The 22,972-nt window shown below is 46.0% G+C and overlaps 1 protein-coding gene across 2 annotated transcripts in view; it reads left to right on the forward strand.

Moving 5' to 3' along the window:
* The window catches only part of ADAMTS7 (ADAM metallopeptidase with thrombospondin type 1 motif 7), a 139,775-nt gene that overhangs the window by 44,957 nt on the left and 71,846 nt on the right, over positions 1–22,972 (forward strand). For both annotated transcript variants that reach the window (XM_073304523.1, XM_073304524.1), the window contains 4 exons: positions 6,371–6,540; positions 7,012–7,145; positions 12,825–12,945; positions 14,849–15,093. In XM_073304523.1, the coding sequence (XP_073160624.1) occupies positions 6,371–6,540; positions 7,012–7,145; positions 12,825–12,945; positions 14,849–15,093 (670 nt within the window). The remainder of the gene's footprint in view (positions 1–6,370; positions 6,541–7,011; positions 7,146–12,824; positions 12,946–14,848; positions 15,094–22,972) is intronic.

Consider the following 22,972-nt stretch of genomic DNA (forward strand, 5'->3'; position numbering starts at 1 on the left):
TCTCTACTTGGACTCCTTACAGAATTGCCAAATAGTGCCAGTTGTTCCTTCAGAGTAGATCTGAGGCCCATTGGGAGCCATGTGGAAAAGATGGTGGGTTCAGTTGGTTGCAAATGCTGACAATTTCCCCCCAAAATCATCATCATTATCTTCTTTTTCAACATCTTCTTCAAACATCTTTGTTTGAGGTCAGTGACTTTTATAGCCTTCTTCCAAAACTCCTGATTGGGCTCTCTAACGTCCCCTGATATCTGGCCATGTATTGATTCTTTGGCCTACTTTTGGTCATCTTCCGTCCATGATGATTGCAAGGGCATTCCTATCACTATAACTCTCAAGTCTCCATTGGACACATCCATACCAACGTAGCGTAGCCTCCCTCAACTTATCTTCAGTTGGGGCAACCCACATTAGGATCCTCACAACCTCATTTCATTTCCTGTCATGGAGTGTCCAACCATTTCATCATCTCAGTATCTTCATTTCCGTGGTGGAGAGCATACCGATTCCTTTTGTTGTGACTGGCCAAGTCTGTTCCATACATCCCAAAAACATTGTGCCAAAAAATTCAAACCAGCTCTTCTATTGCAACTTTTGGAAACTCTCTCTGCATCACATGAATTCCAGTGTTCTATATGTGAATAGATTGTTATGAAATCACTTATGCTGCTGGTATCAGGCACTTAGGCATTTATTATATTACAGCTAGAGTTTGGCAAATAACAGATTTTTCACTTTACCGGCAACTTTGAAAAGTAAAAAAAAAAAATAGCTTTAGGTTGAACCAAAAACATTTTTTTTAATTTTTAGCAATTTGAAAAGTTGAAAAAAAATTAATTTCAGGTCAAACAGAATGTTTTGTTTCGATTCTGACCACTTTTAACATTTTTGAATATTTTAAATTTTAAATATTTAAAAAATAAAATTAAAGGAAATTTAGAACAAAAAGTTGTTTGAAGCAAAAAAAATCAAAACATTTTGATTTTTCAGATTTTTGTTTCCAATGAACAATTTGACAAAATGGACACAAATCTGTGAAACATTTTGGTGTCCCCAAACTGCCTTTTTTGCTTAAAGTTATTTAAGATGGAGATTAAGATGATTAAGAGAAAGTTTCAGATGAAAAATTTCACCCAGCTCTAATTAAAGTAGCACCTATAAAAAAAACCCCAGTGGGGGTCACAGTCCTTTTGTGCTGGACACTGAACAGAAAATAAAAAACAGTTCCTGCTTCCAAAGAGTTTACCATCCGTTCAGGTGAAGGTTTCTTTTCCTTATTTTATAAAAGGGAAGGACCTGGAAAGCAGTTCTAGCTAGTGTGTGTGGATGTTATGTCTAAACTCCGTGTAGGATTTGATGGAATACATTATTATCAGTGGTAGCAGATGACAGAACGAGGAGTAATGGTCTCAAGTTGCAGTGGGGGAGGTTTAGGGTGGATATTAGGAAAAACTTTTTTACAAGGAGGGTGGTGAAGCACTGGAATGCGTTACCTAGGGAGGTGGTGGAATCTCCTTCCTTAGAGGTTTTTAACGTCAGGTTTGACAAAGCCCTGGCTGGGATGATTTAGCTGGAGATTGGTCCTGCTTTGAGCAGGGGGTTGGACTAGATGACCTCCTGAGGTCCCTTCCACCCTTGATATTCTATGATTCTATGATTCCACATCAGACCACTTCCCCAGTGATATCAGTTACACTGATAAAAATGACAAGTAACTCCACACCAGTATAAAACTAGTATAAGTGAGATCAGAGCCTGACCCAATGAGCTGATGTGAATTCAAGTTAGGTTATGCAGCTCTATATATGTTTCAATTAGTAAAATGTGGTATTGCTCCTTGCCACCTCTTCATGGTGCTGTATGTGTGTATGATCTTTGGACCTTTTCTTCTGTCCCTGAAGTGTAAATAAATAGTTATAGCAATTGTTCTACTAGTATTTGTTGGCCAAGCATCTGTAAAAAAATGTACCAAGGGCAAACGGTAGAGGTATGGGCAATATAGAGGCTTCTGTGGTGATGTAAACAATATGGAGACAAATGAGAACTCACTTACAGCTGACTATTGAAGAGAAAACATGGTCAAAGTATTCTAGCTGGCAAAAAGTCTCTCCAGTGTTATACTAGTGCAAACACTTAGCACAGAATAAATCACATGCAAAATCAAGTGTGATGGTCAAAACTTTTGTTTAGCACATTTGAGATTTTCACTTTTCTAAGCACTCATGAGAGGGACATTCTTTCAAAGGAGAACAATAGACGTATGATTAACTAAACAATCACTGTAATTAATTGTAATTTTATAGATGTAATAACTGTGTGGTACCATGTGCTCCAATCACCTGTCACAGAACATTAGACTCAAGGAAGTTACGCTGTGGATGTTATTTTCACAGCACTTGGAACATAAAGGGCTCAGTCTTGCACCCACAGAAGGCAATGGCTGTTTTGCCATTGATTCCAGTTAGAACAGGAGCAGACCCCGGGTTGGAGACCTGTCCTTGGGAAAGCTGAAGAGTAGCACTCTCCAACACAGACCCAAAATGGGCCACATTCTGATCTCTGTTACGCTGGTGTAAACCTGGAGTAACTCCACTCAGGGCTTCATTTCAAGGATAGAATGACTCCATGTTTATACCCACATGACAAGAGGACAGGACCTGTGCCTTCTATTTATTAATACAGAAATAGACTTAATGACATTGAGGATCTCTGTTGAAATGTTTCCAATAGCTGGTCCATTTTTTGATAAATCTGTGGCCAATTCAGGAAGATTATGGGTCCAGTAATCCATGCTATTAGCCAAAGCAATCTCATCAGGGCATACTAGCAAAGGTGGTAAAACAGATGGCTTTATTTTCTGTGGAACGTAACCAGCCAGTTTTATCTTGAGAAATGGCAATCATTTGTCAGTGATTGAAAACACTGAGGAGATGGCTGAGACTACAGGTTCCTACATAGATAATGATTCTTGACTGCAACTGCAGGAAAGAAGGGCTTCAAACTTCCAACATTACCATTGACGCTTAACTTTAATAATAATTTTTATACCACCATAAATCAAGCCCGTAAAATTGGACATATTGGTAACAGTAAAGTCACATTGTTGAGGTAGATCCAAAACGTAAATTTGGTTTTTAAAAGTTCTACAAAAAATCTCATAGAGAAGTCATAGAAATTATTTAACCTGTGCTTTACTTTATTTTATTCTAATTTTTAAAAATAAAATAGGGGTTTTCCCCCCCCATTTGGCTTTAAATATTCCCCTGCAGTGTGGTAGTCCAGACATTGCAACATTCTGCTATGGCAGAACAACCCAAAAGTGCAATTGTCTAGAAACAAACCCAGAAGGAATTAGTCAGGTTCCATTGTCCTAGTGCAGTGAAATGCAAAATGTAAACAAGCAGACCCCTGATAAAAGTCAATTATACTTTAAAAATTCCGTCACTTTCACTAACTTGAATAATTATTGAAAAGAGCTCAGATCCCACAAAGTTTCCTTTGATGCCACAGCCCAGAGGCCTGCTGTGCTGTACAACGTGTTTACAGCACCGGATGCTTGCTGTGTGCCCACGGCTGCCTGACTGGGATATTCCTCTCTAAAGCATAGAGTCAGCAGAGAGGTTCAGCCGAACTGGAGGCCATCACGACAGCCGTGGGCCTCAGGACTCACACCTTTTGATGTAACACAGACACTGGCAGGGCCTCAGATCTTCCTCTCACAGCCAGTTCACTGGCTCTTTGGGAACGTTGCTTCTGAATGCAGCTATTGTTTCAGGGTGGGGGGAAAGGAGGGGGCAGAGAAGGCAGGAACCCTGCACTAAATTGTTGCTTCGTTATTTTTTAATTGCTGTTCAGCTCATTTCTGTTTGAAAGCCAGAATTCTATGGGCTTATTTGTTAACAAAATCTGTTGAAAGATGAGCAAAGGACTTTGTCCCAGGGATCAAAGCTCCCTTACCCAAGATGGCAAACAATGCTTCCTCTTTTTTTTTTTTTTTGGGGGGGGGGGGAATGACATAACCTGAAAACAAGAGAGCTAGGTCTGAGAACGTCCACTTAGTAAAAGCCATCTTTGAGCTGCTGTGTTAATAAACCATCAGCAGGTCAAGTTCTAATCCCAATGGGTCCAGTAGACACATCTGCCAATTACATCATCAGCAAGGTTATTAATCTAGAAACAAGTTGTATAGCAGGGACTCAGGGCTTTTTTAATTTCACTGTGAAGAACTGGCTTTACGATGGATTTGGGTTTAACCTGGAATGTTTGCTGCTTTTATGGAGTTGTATATCTCAAAGATATACTAGCAAAAAGCCTGATACATCATTCACTGAAGTCAGTGGTAAAGCTCCCATCAACCTCAGTGAGGATCTGCCCCAGAATAAAGAAATTTCCTAATAACTGACAATATATCAGCAGGGGAAAGAATGAATGGATATGATTATCAGATACAGAGACACCAGCCATTGGTCTGATGTGACACAAATAACTTTCTTCTGTGGCACTTTCCATTTGGATATGTTAGCTGCAAAAAAGCGAGCTCCTTATTTGCGTTACAGTTCTAGGTCTGTCTGAGGAAGGAAAATCGTACTTATTAAAACTAGCAACAGATCTGAACCAAAACCACAGATCCAAACATACCAGAGCTTCACAGTTCAAATCCAGATCTGTCTTCCCTCTCTAGAATAGTCCTAATCAAACAGCTGACTTCAAACTTACACACATACACCCCCTGAAATATGGGTATCTTCAGATCTGGGATGCAAGGCTGAAACTCTGAGCTGTCTCTTGTTAGCACAGGTAATGTTTTCCATTCCATTCGATTGCAGAGTCCACGTGGCTACCTTCCGCTCTCTGCTGTGCTGTGGGAATGCCACTGAATACAGTAGAGTTATTCTGGATTTATGTTGGCGCAAATAACAGCAGAATTTGGCTCCATATAAATAAAAATGAAGTCACAGGGCAGGGATCGGCAACCTTCAGCACGCGGCCCATCAGGGTAATCCGCTGGCGGGCCGTGGGACATTTTGTTTACGTTGACTGTCCACATGCATGGCCCCCCGCAGCTCCCAGTGGCGGCGGTTCGCCGTTCCCAGCCAATGGGAGCTGCGGGAAGCGGCAGCCAGCACATCCCTGTGGCCCATGGCTTCCCGCAGCTCCCATTGGCCAGGAATGGCGAACCATGGCCACTGGGAGCTGTGGGGGGGCCGTCCCTAGCCATTTGGGTGCCCTACGCAGCCCCCCAGGCCTCCCGTTCCCCTGGGTCTGGGAGGCAGGAGCTGTGGGGGGGCACTTCTGGGGGTCCCACAGGCCCAGAGGATTAGCGAGGGGCCGGGAGGAGCCCATTCCACTTCCCTCGCCCCGGCCCCAGCTGTGTTGCTCGGGGGAGGGGGCTTGGAGGAAGGGATGCCCCTGCCCCGCACTCACAGGTAGCGGTGGGAAGCAGAGCAGCCCAGCCCCAGCCCGCTGTACTCCGCCAGCTCCCAGCCGCGCTGCTCCGCTTCCCGCCGCAGGTGAGTCGGGGGGGGAACCTTTCCCTAACCTCCCCCCACCCCCACCGAGCAACATGGCTGGGGCCGGGGCAAGGGAAGCAGAGCAGGCTGGGGCTGCGTTGCTCCGCTTCCCGACACCGGTGAGTGCGGGGGGCATCCTTTCCCCCACCTCCCCACACTCACCGGCAGCGGGAAACACAACACCACAGCTGGGAGCTGGCAGAGTGGAGCGGGCTGGGGCTCCGCTTCCCGCCGCTGCCGATGAGTGCGGGCTCGCTGGGGGGAGAGGTGGAATGGGGGGCATGCCAGGGGCGGAGCAGGGGGGAAGGAGAGGAGGTGGGGCAGAGAGAGTTGTCTGGGGCCCCAAACCCGCAAGGGATGGCCCTGCCCCTTGCAGAGGGCACAGCCCATGGCAGGGCCAGCCGAGGGATAAGGCTGGTCACCAGGGCTGGTCCTGCCTCATACGCAGCATGTAGCTGCCTAAGGCACCATGAAATCTGGGGCAATTTGGTGCCCCAAATTTCATGGTGCCCTACGCAGCTGTGTATGGCTAAGGATGGCCCTGCCTGTGGACAGTCAATGTAAACAAAATGTCTCGCAGCCCGCCAACAGATTACCCTGTTGGGCTGTGTGCCAAAGGTTGCCGACCCCTGTCACAGGGTGTCAAATTATGTGGACTTTATCTGAGCAAATCTCCATGGACTTTAGACAGGGTTTTGTTTGACTGGGGAATCTGATCCAATGTGGTAAAGTTAAAAGATTAGCAACCAATGGGGATACCACTCAGAAATGTGCCCCTTATATTCTATGTTAATTTAGTGAATTTCATCCTAATGTGTTGCACCTGTTTTTGTTTTCTGTTCTCCTGCTCTTGGTGGCAGACCGAAGTATGGCGGTAAATACTGCCTTGGGGAACGGAAGCGATTCCGCGTCTGTAACATGAAGCCATGCCCCCCAGACAAACCGTCCTTCCGCCACATCCAGTGCAGCCAGTTTGATGCCATGCTATATAAAGGGAAACTCTATAAGTGGCTGCCAGTACCGAACAACAGTAAGTCCAACCCCCTGAGCCTCTATTTGCTAGACAATTATTTTAATTTGATTTTACTAATGATCTGTATTAATGGTTAGAATCCATGCGCAAGGCCAGTAAGTTTTACCTTTCAGTGCTGTCATATTATTATTATTTTATTATTTGCATTTCTGTAGCATCTAGGAGCCCAAGTCATAGCCGAGGACCCTCTTGTATTAGGGACAAAATAGCGAACGAAAACAGGCAGTCTCTGCCCCAGAGAGCTGACATTCTAAGTTGGCAGCATTTCAAGTGAAGGGGTCATAGGTGCATTTGCAGGTTTAGTTTATGGGTCAAAAGATGATTATTTAGAGTAGAGGAAAGTCCTGACAGTGGAAGTTGTGGTTCTGTAGCAGGGATGGCTCTAGTGGGAGAAGACAGGACATGGGTGGAAGTCTGCAGATACTCTTGGCCCTGCAGGTTTATTTACAGTCTGTTTGGAACCCGCAGTCAATCCGTGTGAGTTGCACTGCCGCCCAGAGGACGAATACTTTGCCGAAAAGCTCCGGGATGCTGTCATTGATGGGACTCCATGTTACGAAGGGAACACAAGCCGGGATATCTGTATCAATGGGATCTGTAAGGTATGCTTTGGGTGTCGTCTCCCTTTGTGAAACATGTCTTTGAGAACCTGTGGAGGGGGCAGAGTTATTTTGCTGACTCACCCTAGAAGCCAGGCCAGCTGAGTCCCCTTTGTTTCAACTCCGCATAGCTCCCTGAGGAAGAGAGACTTAGAAGGAGAGACCAGGATCTAGCTGAGAAAGGCCCAGTTATGTCTGAAAGCACAAGGCTGGTCTTAGAGATTTGTTAAATGAAGACAAACCCAGGACAGCCCTATTGAGTGTGTGGTGCGCACGAAGGAACGGTGTAAGGACTTTGCTTGCTCGCACCAAAATAAATGTTTTATTGACAAACATTGTTATTATTTTCATACCTGCGAATGACGGTGTCTTTTCCTGACTCATGTGGATAGGGTTTTATGAAAATAAGACACGGCCATAATTGGACCCATGTTGTGGATGGGACTTGGCCTTCAGGAATGGAAGTAAAACAATGGACAGGTCTGAACAAAAACATTTTTATCTTAATATAGAACCCAGACCCTGTGGGTTTCTGATTTTTTGAATTTTTATTTTCTTTCTTTGAAACTCTATAAAAACTAATGCTGGCATCAGGCCGAGCTCTGCTGACTGACACCTGGGAAGGACATTTCCCAAACTCAAGTGCTGCCAAAGCCAACGGGGAGGCAGATAGGAGGCATAGCAGCCAGCCTCAGGAAGCAATTCCTTTGGCAGAAACACCCTTCAGCAATACCATCTGCAAGGTGTCGCTGATGAAGAGCAGACTGTACAAGTTTTGTAGGCTGTCTTGCTGCTAAAACCCTCCTCAGGACTGTCGAATCATGCCTGCCTTGGAATCCTGTAGGAGTCTTCTTTAGATTTCTGTAAAGACTTTTCCAGGGGATAGAGGGATGCAATCTTGCAAACTCTTACTCACACATATAGCCCTTACTCAGGTGAGTAGTCCCAAGATTTGGGATATAATGACTATGCCTCATGTTTTATCAGAAAACATTTTCACAAAGAAAACCCTCTATTTTATATTTTATAGCTAAGCTCTATTTTTGCCTATTAAAATAGGGCCTTACCCAGTGCCCTTTGACATTAATGGAGAGCGCCCCAAAGTCATCAGTGCCCATTGGATCAGACACGTAGAAGGCAATTGGAGGCATCTTGGTTTTGCAGTCCATGGACCAAATTTATTGCTATCTTAAGCAGCTGCAACTCCATGGACTTGCATTGACAGGGCTGCCCGCTCTCTGAAGAGTAATGATGGCTCCCAGGCAATTACATGTGAGCCACTTCCCTCCTCTTGCAAGTGCCCTAGAGCAAGCAGAGGAAGAGTGACCCGGACAGCACATGATTGGGATTCAACTGGTGCACTGACAGTCAGAGTTCCATCCGTGGCAGGTGCATGGTACCTGCAGCAGCTCTTAGGTAAAAATGTACTTGAAGGACTGCCATGAAGATGGGAGTGTGTACAATGCAAGGGTGAAATTCCCCCCTGTGCCGATGACCAGCACAAGTCCTCACCTCCACTTAAACCACCCTCTGCACAGAGGTGATTTGCACCCTAATTCCTTGGCCAGAGATGTTGTTTATTTGTGGGTCCATTGTCCAGCCCCTCTCACAGTTGCAGCACATGGTTTCGTTCGCAGCCAGCTGTATCAGCCTGCAGACCACACACAAGCAGATTTTCCATTCCATCGAGTACAATGAACCATGCAGGGATTACAACCGTTTCACTTTTGCTCCATGGCGTGGACTTCCACCGCCTGGGTTAGCTGTTGTGTAATAGTGGTGTGCGGACAGAAACAGTAGCTGGGCTAGTGTAGTGCTCAGCTTCTGTGTCAGCAACGTGCTCCTTCGGTGACTTGCCAAAAGCTCTCTTGTTCCCAGACGGCTTTCACCGCCAGATATTCCCAAACAGAATTAACGAAAGCAAACCCAGCCAACTACTCGTATGACACTGGCCAAATTCACCACCAGCTTCCTTGTGCTTGGAGGGAGTTATGCCCTACCAGGACGCTCCTTCTGTGCACCTGGCTGTTGAGCCAGCTCATTCAGTGTTCCCGGTGGGTCATTTACTCCGCTCTGGCTATAGGGGAAGTGGGAGTGGATCTGCAGACAGGAACGCAGCGTCTGGCACCGACCTGTTCCTAGGAGCCTGGGAAAAGGCTTGGGCTGCAGTTGATTGTGTTTATTTGGTATTAGCCTGTGAACACAAACAAGCCTGAAGGAGGAGGGTGATTTTTGGCTCTATACATCATGGATTGACTGCAACTGGGTGAAGGCTGGGAAGCCACCCACATGTGCCAGCAGTGAACTCGACCTATAGTTCTCACGGGGGGTGAATGGGTAAAAAAGAAACAGCCACTGGACAAAGGGAAAAGATAAGTCCTTATCTTCCTGCTCATGTGAGTTGCTATGTACTCACCAACATCACTCAGAGCAGAAAGGAAGCTAAAAGCTGAGCAGCAGCGTGTGTGTGAACATACTCAAGTCTTGGCTGCTGCCAATCGGAGAGAGAAATTCCCGGACTCAAAAGAGGAAACCTGGTGCTGCCTGTTCCCCTTTATTGTGTGTGGGAAGAAGACGGTTGCAGAACGACACCAGCACTACAAGACTTTCCCAGATGTGTGTGGGCTGCTGGACCTTTCACTCCATATGGCCCAGAGAGGAGGTGGGGAAATAATCAATAAGCAATTATCTTTGCAGCTGCTTATGTCGAAACCATTCACGGAAAATCTCACTCTTCCTTAGAAACAGCCATTCAGATTTTGTTGCCAGCAGAGCCAGAGTCCAAAGCCCAGTGGCAGCTGCTTCGCCGAGCAGAACTCACAGAGCCGGGTCCACTTTTAGTCTCAGCTCAAAGGGTTGCAAGCTTCATGTGATACGTACGAGTGAAAAATGAGATTTAGCAGCCTCGTGTGCAAACGACAAGTTAGTCAGCCAGAGCTTGCTGCACACACAAAAGCTGGCGCTGTCTTAGCCTCTGACACCAAAATTAAAACAAACTCCTTGGTTCAGAACAGGAGTTACGGTAGGAAAAAGTAATAATGTTCTTTCCCCATCACAGAAATAAAACTGTTTTCCTGGACACTACTGCACCCAAATGGGACAACTCGCCTATTCACACAGTGAGAAGGGGCACTCACCTCTTGAGTGCCTTGAAGTGGCTGGGTGCGGTACTGCAGACTTTTTCTCACCCCTGGCACCCCGGATAGGCTGCCAGCCAACCTTGGCGGGTCTTCAGTGGCTTGGCCCTCTGGCCATATCACAAAGTCCAGATGAACCCGGGGGTATTAAAGCGTCCAGTAACTAAGAGTCTCTTTGCCCTGCTAGGGCCTTCATCCCTGGCTCAGGGCCCTTTAGATTTGGCCTTTTTGTCCAGGCTCCCAAATGAGGCCTGTCCCCTTCTTGGGCTTCACGGCACTTTACCTGTGGCTGATAGGGGCTGGCCCGCCCTCTGCTCCGGGTTTCAATCCAGGGACCCTATACACAGCAGCCATGTACTGTTTATTCAATCTGTCGCTGCTATTTCCCTGGGCCTCTTGCTACAGGGCCCTTTTATCTCCAGCCCTAACTGTGGGCCAGTGTCCATAGGTCCTTCTCCCTCTGCAATCGCAGTGTAAGTTCAGCCAGCCATGAGTGCTGTCTGCTTGTCGGCCTTTGGCCGAAGAGAAGCACCCTCCTTCGCTCCTCTGCTCCCTGCTGGGAACTGACCTGCTAAGGCCCCTCAGATTTTTTTATGTGAGCCTGCCGAACTCTGCTTGGTCATCGCTAGCCCTTTTAGCCTGTGGAGGACCAGGTCTCTCTGCCTTCTAAGATGGCCACGCCAGGGAGGCCTCTCTAAGCAAGCCTAGAGGATGCAGCTTTGCTGCTTTTTTCCTCCCACCTTGCAGCTTCTTGGGACGGGTGTAGCAGAGCAGCAGGGCCTCCAGGAGGAGACCACGAAGGCCTGGTACACTCTGTCACACGCACATACTAAAAGGACCCTTTAGGCATTCACTCCGGGGCTTTTACTGAACTAAAATCAAATGGATACCTCTGGTACTGAAGGGTGAGACACTGGGCACTGCCGCCCGCATGTGAGGGCACACAGTATGTTAGCAGAATATAAAAAATCTCCCTGACACGGCACAGAAGCTGCGCTGGCAGATCTGTCAATCAGGAGGCTGCCCTCTCCCAGCTAGAGAGCGGGGTTTAGCACAAACAAAGTCCGAGAGTTCTCGTCTCCTACCTGACTGACTCCCTACTCTTAGGTTCCTGTAACAGGAGACCATGAAAGAAATGAGCAGAAAGGTAAAAGGGTGGGCTGTTACAAATAGTATTGCATCCAACTTTCCATCAAAATCTGTGTAAAATTGAAAGGATGCAAACAAATGCTAGATGCTCACAGACAGGCCCAGGAGAAAATGGAAACAGGTATATGGACTGCATTCTTGCCAAGGTGTTTGAGTGCCTAACTTCAAAAAGACACCCAGGGGCTGTATGTGTAGCAATTTAATAACTTACCAGCACAACCTGGCTTTGGTGGCTCTTCAGTGAACTGCCAGACCTGACTCCTTCATCCCTTCTGAGCAGGACAGGTGGCAGGAAAAGTGGTCATGAGTAAGTGTACAGTTAGAAATCTGACATTGTGTGCCTCAGCGTAAGGTACATCCGGCTGGCTTCAACCCTGTGTAAGTGTTTGCAACTTCACTGAAGCTAAATGAGTTGCATCTGCTTGTACCCTGATCCCTAGATTAAGATGAACCGAACTTCAGAGCCGTTAGCTGAGACCGCATCATTTGTAAGAAGAGAGATAGAACAAGCACTTGGATACTACAGCTACGCCCTAGGATGGTGAAGTGAAACCAAATAGAAGGCTGGAATAGAAATGTAATAACAATACATTATTCTTCAGCAATGGCCGCGGACAAAACAGTTCAGGGCACAATCACCAAATTCATGTCACCTAAACATCCCCCCACCCCATGCTCCTGGGACAGGTGGGGGCCTGAACTAGACCCCTGGATCATCAAGTCTGCTCTCACTTACACTGGCAAAAGCAGTCACCCTCGGGGCTATTGTGTTGGCTGGGGACTGGCAGAACACAGCACATTCCAGCCCCGGACATTGTTATTATCATTTGGAATTAATGTTATTGTAGAGTCCAAGGAGCCCCAGCTACGGACCAGGACACCATGGTACTAGGCGCTGTACATGGCCTTTCCTTGCCCCTAGCCAGAGACCCAGCCTACCCCATGCACCAGGGAAGCAGGAGGAACTGGCTATATATAAGTTCAAGATTTCCCCCATGCCAGAATCTGGCCCTTAATCTCCCTGGGTAACCCGTGTATCTGTCTTCCTTATTTCCCATCCTATCAGTGACAAATGGTACACTGCCAGGCAGGCCGCTCAGTGAGCCTGGTCCTTGTCACATTCATTATTTCCTGTGAGGACTGGTGATCCCATCATGACACTCTATGACTCGTGCACAGTTTGCTGGCATTGAGAGACACCTGTGTGCTGTGTGATGGAGAAACAGACCCACTGACATCATTAGACCAGGCTGCCATGCACTGTCTGCCTTTCTGGGAGTGTATAATGCAGTTGTTGGAGCCAGCAGAAATTGCACTCCTCTCGTCATTTAAAACCAGAGCCTTGTGATGATATTGTCACTACCAAGCGTGAGCTCCTGGAGTTCTTGTGTTTCAGAATGTGGGCTGCGACTATGAAATTGACTCCAACGCGGTCGAGGATCGGTGCGGGGTGTGCCATGGGGATGGATCCACCTGCCAGACTGTGAAAAAGATGTTCGAGGAGAGCGAGGGTCTGGGTAAGGTTGTCTGTCACAACCGTCTACCAGCCTGTCCTTGAACTTTTGCTGGTTCCTGTTCTGAAAGGGAACGTTTGTGAGCAGCACAAGTTGGTGAGAATGCACAGCACCTGCCATGTTCCATAATATGGCTCGTTTAGGAAGGGAAACGGGTCATAAAAGGTTAAACAAATACTGATAAGATATAGCAATACAAGGTGCTCAGAGGTTTTGCAGCTAGAAGGGACAGATCCACCACACAGATCCTTTTCTCCAGGAACCCTTCAAGCCAAGGCTGGAGGCTGCTGGACTGGAAGGCCAGGGATGTGCTGTGGAATGCATGCGTGAGCAGCATGTACTCCTGGCCAGTTCATGCTGGCGGTGGCAGCATTTGTAGTAACTTTCTGGGGATAGATAAGCCTCTACTCGGCAGATCACCATGCCGCTTAGGGGACACAGTGAATGAGCCAGTGTGGTGGATGGTACCGGTCTTTCAGGGTCCTCGACTCAGGACAACACGGTTACCTAGAGCAAGTCACTTAGCATCTTTGGTGCTTCAGTTTTCCCTGTCTGTGAAACAGGGAAAACGCCAACCTCACAAGGAGACTGTAGTTCATCACAGTTTATAAAGGGCTTTGAGATCCTTTGGCAGAAGTTGCTGTAAAAGTGCAGTGTACTGTTATTATTATTTATCATTATGTCTTTGAGCACCAAATTCCCTCACAACTTTTTTTTTTAAATAGGAAAGCTCTGTTTCCCTTCCATGCTTTATATGTTAAAATGCCAAGATGGTTTTTAGATAGATAGAGACAGCACTCCTTTTAATAAAAGAAACATGACTGGAACTTTGTAAAGTATAACTAAGCTCCCCTAATAACTAAACATTGCCCTGAAAACTGAGCAAGTGGACAGAATGAGGTTAGGTCAAAGATCTTGCCAATTTGAATAAGAAAGAGAAGGAAAAAAAAAAGATTCTGGCTTGTTGTTTTAAATGATTTTCTTAATACAAACACCCTTAATCTGTAGATCCAGTTTTCCCCTTTATCAGCAGTGTGGGGGGAAGGGCAGGAATGGTTTGCAAACAGGAACCCTTCAATAACACAACTGTTAGGAAATTCCACAGGGGAAAGTGGGGTCAGCAATAAAGAGAAGGTAAGTTATTGCCAGTGCAATTGTTCTGAGAGGTACTGGCTATGACATGTAGGAAGCTAAGGGAGTGATTCCATCAATATCACTCATTTCATTCCGATTTATCTTTGTTAGAGACCAAAAATTTGAAATCACCCTTTGCTATTTAATCTTGCTCCTTTTAAAATCACTGGTACTTTTGCAGTTGACTTCAATGGGGCAGAGATTTAGCCTTTGGAACAGAGACATGTTAACCTGAATATCATCCCAGAGTTTACTGCCGGGAGGAAAAATATCCATTTACAGACCTTTGCCGCTAAGACGTTGTCTGCACCCTAAAAAGAAATCTGAGTTAGCTGGACCTATGGGTTCAGCTTAACAGAAGGTTTAAGAGGGTTTGGATGGTCTATGTGGACAAGGTAAAAGCACGTTAAATCCATTAAATGCATTAAAAGCACATTAAATACAATGTGGACACGGCAAAAGTACATTAAATGCGTTGGTCAAGGCTCAATGGGGACACTTTTAGTTCTGCAATGGAATGGACTAGCAGAGAACACAGGCTGGCTCCATGTAAGATTCTGCATGTGGCACACTGGACAGAAAGAGCTATTTTATCTGAGCCCCCCAGTACCCCCTGATGTTGAAATCAGCAGCTAAAAGACAAAATAGTCTGTTTAATCAGCATGGCGGCTCTCATTGCTCTAGCAATTTGACCGGAAGTGATTGATTTATTTGGCATGGGGTTCTTCTGTTTGTTTGACTGCCTGAGATTGACAGTCAGTGAAATTCCCAGGTTACGTTGACATTGGGATGATCCCAGCTGGAGCCCGGGAGATTAGAATTGAGGAAGTGGCAGAAGCAGGAAATTTCCTGGCCTTGAGGAGTGAAGATCCAGAGAAATACTTTCTGAATGGCGGGTGGACCATCCAATGGAATGGAGATTACAAAGTGGCTGGGACAACTTTCACCTACGAGAGGACTGGAAACTGGGAGAACCTCACATCCCCTGGGCCCACGGGGGAGCCCGTCTGGATCCAGGTACTTGTATGATGTTTTATTTTGCCATGTAGCTACATGTGATGGGTGCGAAGATCTGGGTGGGGCAGATCAACCTGCAGCAAAGCTCTTTACAAATATAAACTTAAAAAAGTGCCTGCAGCAGCTAGGAAAAGCACTTAGTCCTTATTCGCTGATAACATAGCTCTGATTATTATTAGTAGTATTATAATATTGCCTTGAGACCCCCAACCAAAATCTAGGCCCCATTGGGCTAGGGACTGTACATACACCTAAGTCTCTGCTCCAGAGAGCTTACAATCTAAATAGACATGATGGACAAAGGAATTATCTTCCTTTTACAGAGGGGGAATAGAAAATTAAGTGACTTGCTCAAGGTCACAGAGGAATTCTGTGGCAGAGCTGGGATTTGAACCCAGAGCTATCAAGGCTTTATCTATAAGACCATCCTTCCCCTTGATTAGGGAAGCATTAAGTTTTAAAGCAGAGCAAATGCCTTATCATGGCAAACTGGGTGGAATTTCTCTCCCAGTATGATTTCAAATCAGCAAAGCAAAGCTGAGCCTATCAAAATATTTTCAATTTGTAGTAATTGCAGCCAGTGGAATAATTTTGATTTTCCTCACTGAGTCCAATTTAAGCAGTTGCTCTGGTTAGACAGCACACTTACAACTATGCACAACAGAACCTGGCAAACCTACCGCCAGATCCTCCCAAAATGAAGTGTGCATTTGGTGGACCTCAGAGCAACAGACCGTTAAAAGTCTTATGCAAGGAAAACGTTGGCCTGGTGGTCACACCATTTCGCTGCTGCTGAGGAACGGGAGCACTTGCCTTCGCAGCCTGCAGAGCCAAACCACAAGCGCTGTAATCCCTTTAGGGGAACTCGGCTGTACTGTGTTGGCAGTCAGACACCTTAGACTCTGGAAATCCCTTCTGCTCTTCCTTTTCCCATCAGAACTCACAGCTGCCTGTGGGATTTCTCTGTAGAAGAGCACAGTATGCCTAGCTCTCTCTGCTCATGGGGCAGTCAGAATTTCACCGCAAACTGGTGCTTAGATGGCGACTAGTAATCATGCATGTTTCTTTGGGAACAACTGTAATTAGCAGCCAGAAGGATTCGCTTGATCTGACACGCATATTTCCCAATTAGTGGGTGGATCCAGCCCATGTTCTTTCCAGCTGAAGCTAATCCCAAGAGAAGCATTCCTCAAAATATTTACACAGGAGAGAGAAGAAATGTCTATTTCCTGAATTCGTTTTCTTATCTCCGGGGAAAGAGATCACAACATTTTTAATAGGGTTAACAGAGCCCTCAAGATGAAACAGTGCTTTGACATAAGACCCCTTGGCCTAGATGCCCCTTCCTGAATGCAGCAGCAGTGTTGGGTTGGGTTGCAAAGCAATGCCATGACAATGCCATCATCCCATGACAATGCAGTATTGTGACCTGGTGGCATCTCGCCAGCCCCTCAACCATCCTGTAGCCAAGAGCCTTGGCATGAGAGTCCACCCATGCCCTGCCCTAGGCCACTAACCATTCGGAGAGTGGGGGCTGATGGATATGTATACAAATATAACACTTGGGTTGCAGTGTTAAAGGTGTTAAAACCACAAACGATGAGAATCTCTTACTCAGGGCAAAATCCAGACGCTCCATTCTCCCCAGCCCCCAAGAGTCATGTTTCTAGGCTGTAAAGAGGCCTTTCTCATGAACACAGCTCTGTAATAGCAGCAAGAGGGGAGCACCAAGAAACTTTCCGATGCAAATAGAGACAAAGATTTTTCCCCTCTCTTATTTTAAGTTATTGTTTCACCCTTTGGCTCAAGGAGATAAGCCAAAGTTGAGAGCCTTGCAGGGTTGCTTTCGTTAGAATAATAAATTGATGATATGCATCAGGTATATTCTCGATGCTATTTTGTTTATTTACCAAAAATGTACCCAAAATCCTGACTCCCTGAACACAGCAGAAACAAGCAGCAGCAGGCAGTTTCCATGCTCAGAAATCCCCAAGTCTGACACTCCAGCGAGCTCTGTGCCCAAGAAGCCCTGTCCCTCTGCTTCCTCTCTAGGTTACACTCAAAACTCCTTCCCCTGTCTTTCTGCCTCCAGCATACACAGCCTGGAACCAATATCCCAGCCCCTGCACCTGCCCCCAGGGAACTCCTCAGCCCACATGGTTCAGCTATGACCTACCATGCAGCCTAGTATTGGGTGCTAGTCCCACAGTCTGCAGCTGGTTTTACTACAGGGCTTGATTGTCCTTCCATTGAGCCTGAAGGAGAGTGCCTGCCCCATTGGCTTTAATGAGGTCTGTTATGGTCTTTGGATCCCAGACCCCCTGCTGGAAGCCATCAGCACCTTCTAGTGTAACGTTACACAGGGATCAGCTGCAGCTCAAATTATGAATCTAAATTTCCATTTGGGGATTCCAAAAAGGTCTTGTCCAGAGACTTTGGAGACCCCAGTACAATTCCCTCCTCTGCCACAGACTTCCTGCGAGACCTCAGGCAGGTCACTCAGCTTCTGTGTGCCTCAGTTCCCTGTCTGCACAATGGGGCTAACAGCACTTCCCCCCTCCCAGGGCTATTGGGAGGATAAATTCATTAAAGCGCGTGAAGTGCTTTGAGATCTACCAAGGAAAAGCGCTATAGAAAAGATGATGATTCGCCAGCCATTCAGATTTTGCTTCTGTGGTTCAGCAGGTCACCAGATCCACCGTGAAGGAATTGGAGATCTGTCTGTGTAGTTCAGCAGACTCTTGTTTGTAGGGCAGGAGGCTCCTCTTCACTTCTGCCCATTCCCTTTATCTGTTAATCTAATTACTTACTTTTAGCAAGGGGAACAAAGTTTCTGTCTCCTGCCCAAACTTCTGCTCAGTGTGAACCTGCCTCATACCAACTAGCAGGTAGGTTTATGTCTTTCAGGTAGCCAGACTCACTTTACTAATGAGGTTTTGATCATTTTTCCTTTTAAAACACGAGCTCTTCTAGGACCAGCCAGCCGTCCCCTCTCCCTCATGTTTAAATACCTTTCCAAGCAGCACTACTTTGCAATAAAGGCCCCGTGTCACTATTTACATTAACTAACTCAATTGTCAGAGGCTTCTATTTACGCAAGCTCAAAATTTCATTCCAGCTGGATCTCTGCCAACTTAACGTCCTGCACAGGAGTGAGTCTTTAAGATTTAAGAATAGAGGGGGCTGACTTCTCCTCTCATTTTACACCACTTTACAACTGCGTCACTGTTTGACTTCAGTGGAGCTATGGTTGTTATACACCAGTGTTAGTGGAGAAGGCCGATAAAATGCTGCCCAGAGACAGCTCCATGAGGGGAAAGGAGCCCCTACACAGAGTGACACTGCGGTGGTCTGCTGGGGACAGGCTTATGTGGAATTTGGACTTCAAGTTCCAAATCAAACCAGTCAGACCCCAGGACATTCAGAACGAAGCCTGAGCTTTCCACTTGCCTACATCCTGTCCAGTCATCGGCCGATCTCGCTGCGGTAGGAGCTAAGGACAGCGCTCCACCGTAGTCGTGAATTTTTGTTGGCTTTTGTCAACTCTTGAGTTTTCATGGTGTGGGGGCGAGAACGTCAGAAATCATTGAATCATAGAAACATAGGAGTGGAAGGGACCTCGCAAGGTCATCTAGTCTATCCCTTCGGTCTGAGGCAGGACCAAGTCAGCTTAGAGACAGCATCCCTGACAGTGTTTTTCTAATCTGTTCTTAAAAACTTCCCGTGACAGGGATTCCACAACCTCCCTGTTCCAGAGCTTATCTATCCTTATAGTTAAAAAGGTTTTTCTACTGTCCGACCTAAATTTCCCTGGCTGCAGACTAAGCTCATTACTTCTTGTCCTACCTTCAGTGACCATGGAGAACAATTGATCCCCATCCTCTTTAAAACAGCCCTTAACATGTTTGAAGACTGGTATCAGGTCCCCGCTCAGTCTCCTTAAACGTGCCCAGCCCTTTTAGCCTTTCCTCACAGCTCAGTTTTTCTAAACCTTTTATCATTTTTGTTGCTCTTTTCTGGATTCTCTCCAGTTTACCCACATCTTTCTTAAAGTGCGGCACCTGGAACTGGACACAGCGCTCCAGCTGACGCCTCACCGGTGTTGAGTAGAGCAAGACAGTTATCTCACATGTCTCACATACCACAATCCTGTTAATACCCCCCAGAATGATATTAACCTTTTTCGCAGTTGCATCACATTGTTGGCTCATATTCGATTTGTGACCCACTATAACTCCCCCAGATCCTTGTGAGCAGTACTGCTTGCCTAACAATCATTCCCCATTTTGTACTTGTGTGTTTGATATCACTGCCCATAACAGAAAATGAAGGCCTAGTTCTGGGGATCAGCTAGGGGGACGTCAGCGTAGGAAGGAGAGGTTATTGTTACGTGTGCATGTTCCTAAAAAGTCAGTGTACATTTTAAGAAATCCACTGCACAAACACATCTGCTGGGCAGCAGGGATGGAGGAGGGGTGGGAATAGGTCCTTTGCCCTGGTTATTTCAAATGTTAATTTCAACAGGCTCTTTTCTTTGCTTAGACTAGAGCAAACAACCAAGGGAGCAGAGGTAGCAGTTAATGAATTTCAGAGTTTATTTATTCCAATGGTGCGCTGTTTACTTTAACATTCCCCTCCTTCGCCTCTCATCCCACCCCACCCCACCCCACCCCACTCCACCCCCAGATTGACAAGAGAAGTCTTTTTTTCTTTTCCCAAATGATGAGAATGCATATTAGATTTCCTCCAGCTGGTAGGTTACTCAGGAGTTCTAACCCAAAACTTCCCCACGTATCCTGGGCTCTCCTGTGACTGGGCTGGGCAGCCTGAACTCACTTTTGTTGTCCTTAGTCCCCCAGGAAGCCTTTTCACAAATATGTACATTTGATTCCCCATTCGAGGAACACTCTGAATAAGAGCAAGACTTGAATCCCAAAAAATCCCTTCTCAATGGCAGTTACAGAAGATCTGGTGCTTATTTGAAAATTGCCCTGTTCTGCAAACAAATCCTACCATTTTACTTGTCACCCTACTCAATGTAAAAACATTGCCGGAGGTATTACGTTTCAGCGCCACTTTATCTTTTAAGTGGCTGTGCGTGGCTTTGTGGGGGGCTATCAGTCTATATGAAGAGACGGTCTGAAAAGTGACAAGGAAATTGCATAATTTTAAAGCAATTATTTCTATGTGGATTGCACAGAAGCCAATTCTCATCCTGATTTTCAGCTATGGATCTGGCTGTGCAAATCCACATACTCACAGCTGCAGACGCCAGCCCTGGTTGGTTTAACACAAAGTCTCCCAGTTGACGGAACCTCTCGAAGCTTTAGAATGGGAGTTACTTGAGAACAGTTCTCGTTAGACTATGAGCCTGACCCTTCTATTGAAATCAATGGGCACTTTGCCGCTGACTTTCATGTCAGTAGAACCAGCCTCTACCCCCTTGGGGTTCATAGTCTGTTCATGTCTAACGACTGCAGTTCTACATCTGAACAATCAGTTGCCCAAAGGTTCACACGAAGTGCAGCATACGATGATGCCTCTTTGAAATACAGCCAGAGCGAATCACACGTGGGCATTTGGGTTTATTTGTTGATTTAACTGCATTATTCCGTTTTACTGCCCCTTAATACATGGAAAGACAGATTGCATCTGCTTTGTGAGCTGTGTTAATTCAAGGGGGAAAAGCAAAGGAAAAAGGAAATAAAAGACTCCCTCGGTGCAAGGCAAGTTGTTCTCAAATACCTGAAGGGGAGGAAGGGGCTCCCTAGGAATTCTTGGCTTTGTAATTTTGCAGCTAGACGCTTAGACCACAGATTTCCCTACTTAATTATTTCCCCTTGTGTTTGCATTCACGTCCTTTGCAGGCTGCCTGGGTAAAAAGGTAAGGACAGCAACAGCTGACATGAGAAGCCTGCCTGTATCCTTTCCCTGGGATGCCAAGTTTTGCTGTATGTGTCAAATGGAACTCCAACCCCCAGCATCCACAGCCTTATGACATTCCCTTCCACGAGTGGGGTGGGAGGGTGACGGGAGATCCTGGGGCTAATCCTCTGCTTCCTTGAACTCTGTGTTGTCATTTACGCCTGTGCAAGGTGGGGGCTTGACCCTCTGCCTGCTGAAGTCAGTGGTTCAGGATCATGCACTCAGTGCCGCGTGGGTGTTTGAAGTTACCACTCGTGTAAGTAAGTGGGGAATTCTGGTTGGATACTGTATCATGCCCACTTTGTACAGGTGCACATGGCAGCAGAAGGTGCAAAGCAGTGCACTATCAGGCCCTATATTCTTATTGTCCCTGTATTATTGGAGTGTTATGTCTTCTATTTGCAATTAATATGTTTCCCATCATGCATTATGCCACCACCAGTTTTTGATAGTCCTCTTCCAGAAGCTAAATACTAGTTTCTGTCTCTACTTGTAAACAAAAACCTGTAGTCTAAGTATCTCAGCCCAACCTGGGACACCCTTCTTCATGCTCTTGCAAACCCAAGCCTTTCCTTGCAGAAATTAATTGTAGAGCAAGTCATGCGTTCCCCAGCCTCACTGGCCAAAGGGTCTATGCTATGCTTCATGGCACAAAAGTTTTGCATAACTGGCCAAACTCTCAGGCAGCATAACCCTGGCAATCCAGCCAGTGGCTTTTATTTATTTATCTTATAGTTAATTAAATATTAACTATAAGAAGTGCCTGTTACTGCTGCCATGTTATGGGACCCTCCCAGTCCCTTACAGAGTTTGGCTAAGTGGTTCAAGGCCTCTTAAAACTGTATTTTCACTTTCTTGATGGCACCTCATGCTTCTTAGGCGCCTCTTCCTGCATGTTGGAGCTACCAGTCTACCATGATGGGTTAGAAGTGGCGGTTAGGTAAGCAGCAACCTGTGGTACTTTGGCCATGTTTTCTGCTTTGATGGAAAGGCTAGATTATATTAACACATCTGCTTACTTGATATTTATCATTTTTAGAAAGAAATAAGAGAAATCGTAAAGTTTTCTTGTCCTAACATTGTCAGTATCGTTTTCCCTTGTTAATGTTAACCATTCGGAATGCCTTACACCAGAAAATCTCTGAAAAGCTTCCTGGGATTTGTAACCTAATTAAAACCTTCTGACAATGAGGTTTCACTATTCATCAGAAGGTTCTTGGAAGGAAGCCCTCTGCTCCACCAAAGTTCCAAGAACAACAGAGCTTTGGCGATAATGGAAGCACTTAGGCTAAGAAAACAAGGCTAAGCCCACAAGCTTTCATGAGTGCTGTGGCTTTGCTGATTGGTATGTGAGGCAGCTTGGATTGAACTGATATTAACCAGTGAATCCATTTCAGTCATGCGGAGATCGAGCCCCACATTTCACATGGGAGGAATGCATAACATTTTTTCAAGTGTGTTTTTGCTAACTGAAGATTGTTCTGGGTACTTATTTCATCTCTGCTATTTTCCAGCTCTCTGCGCTAGCAATTCTTAGACCACTGCAAGTTAGTGTGACTCTGCTGACTGCTTTGCTTGGTGCCATATCACCAGGGGCTATGGTCTCAACAGATTATATTTGCTAACCAGAGTTGGGGATGGGCAGTATTTGGTTGGGAGACCTCCAGGGAAAACCCAGGTGCTTCAGGAAATGGTGTTAGTCATGGTTTTGTCTCCAAGTCAGCAGGGTGAGCCACCCACTTTTATTCAGATGATCACGACAACAATGGAAATGACATAGGCCAAGAGAGTTATTTTAAAAACAAATGTATTTTAATTTCTCTCACAAAGATTTAACCAAAGGCCTCATTTTATGATTGACCAGCTCAAATGCTTTACAGCAACGACTTCTAGAACATGCTGCTGCCAGAAGATTTTTGTTCCCACTCTCTCGTCGCCTATTAAAGTACAAACT

This window comes from Lepidochelys kempii, chromosome 10 (assembly GCF_965140265.1).
Source record: "Lepidochelys kempii isolate rLepKem1 chromosome 10, rLepKem1.hap2, whole genome shotgun sequence".
In the NCBI taxonomy this organism is placed as follows: Eukaryota; Metazoa; Chordata; order Testudines; family Cheloniidae; genus Lepidochelys; species Lepidochelys kempii.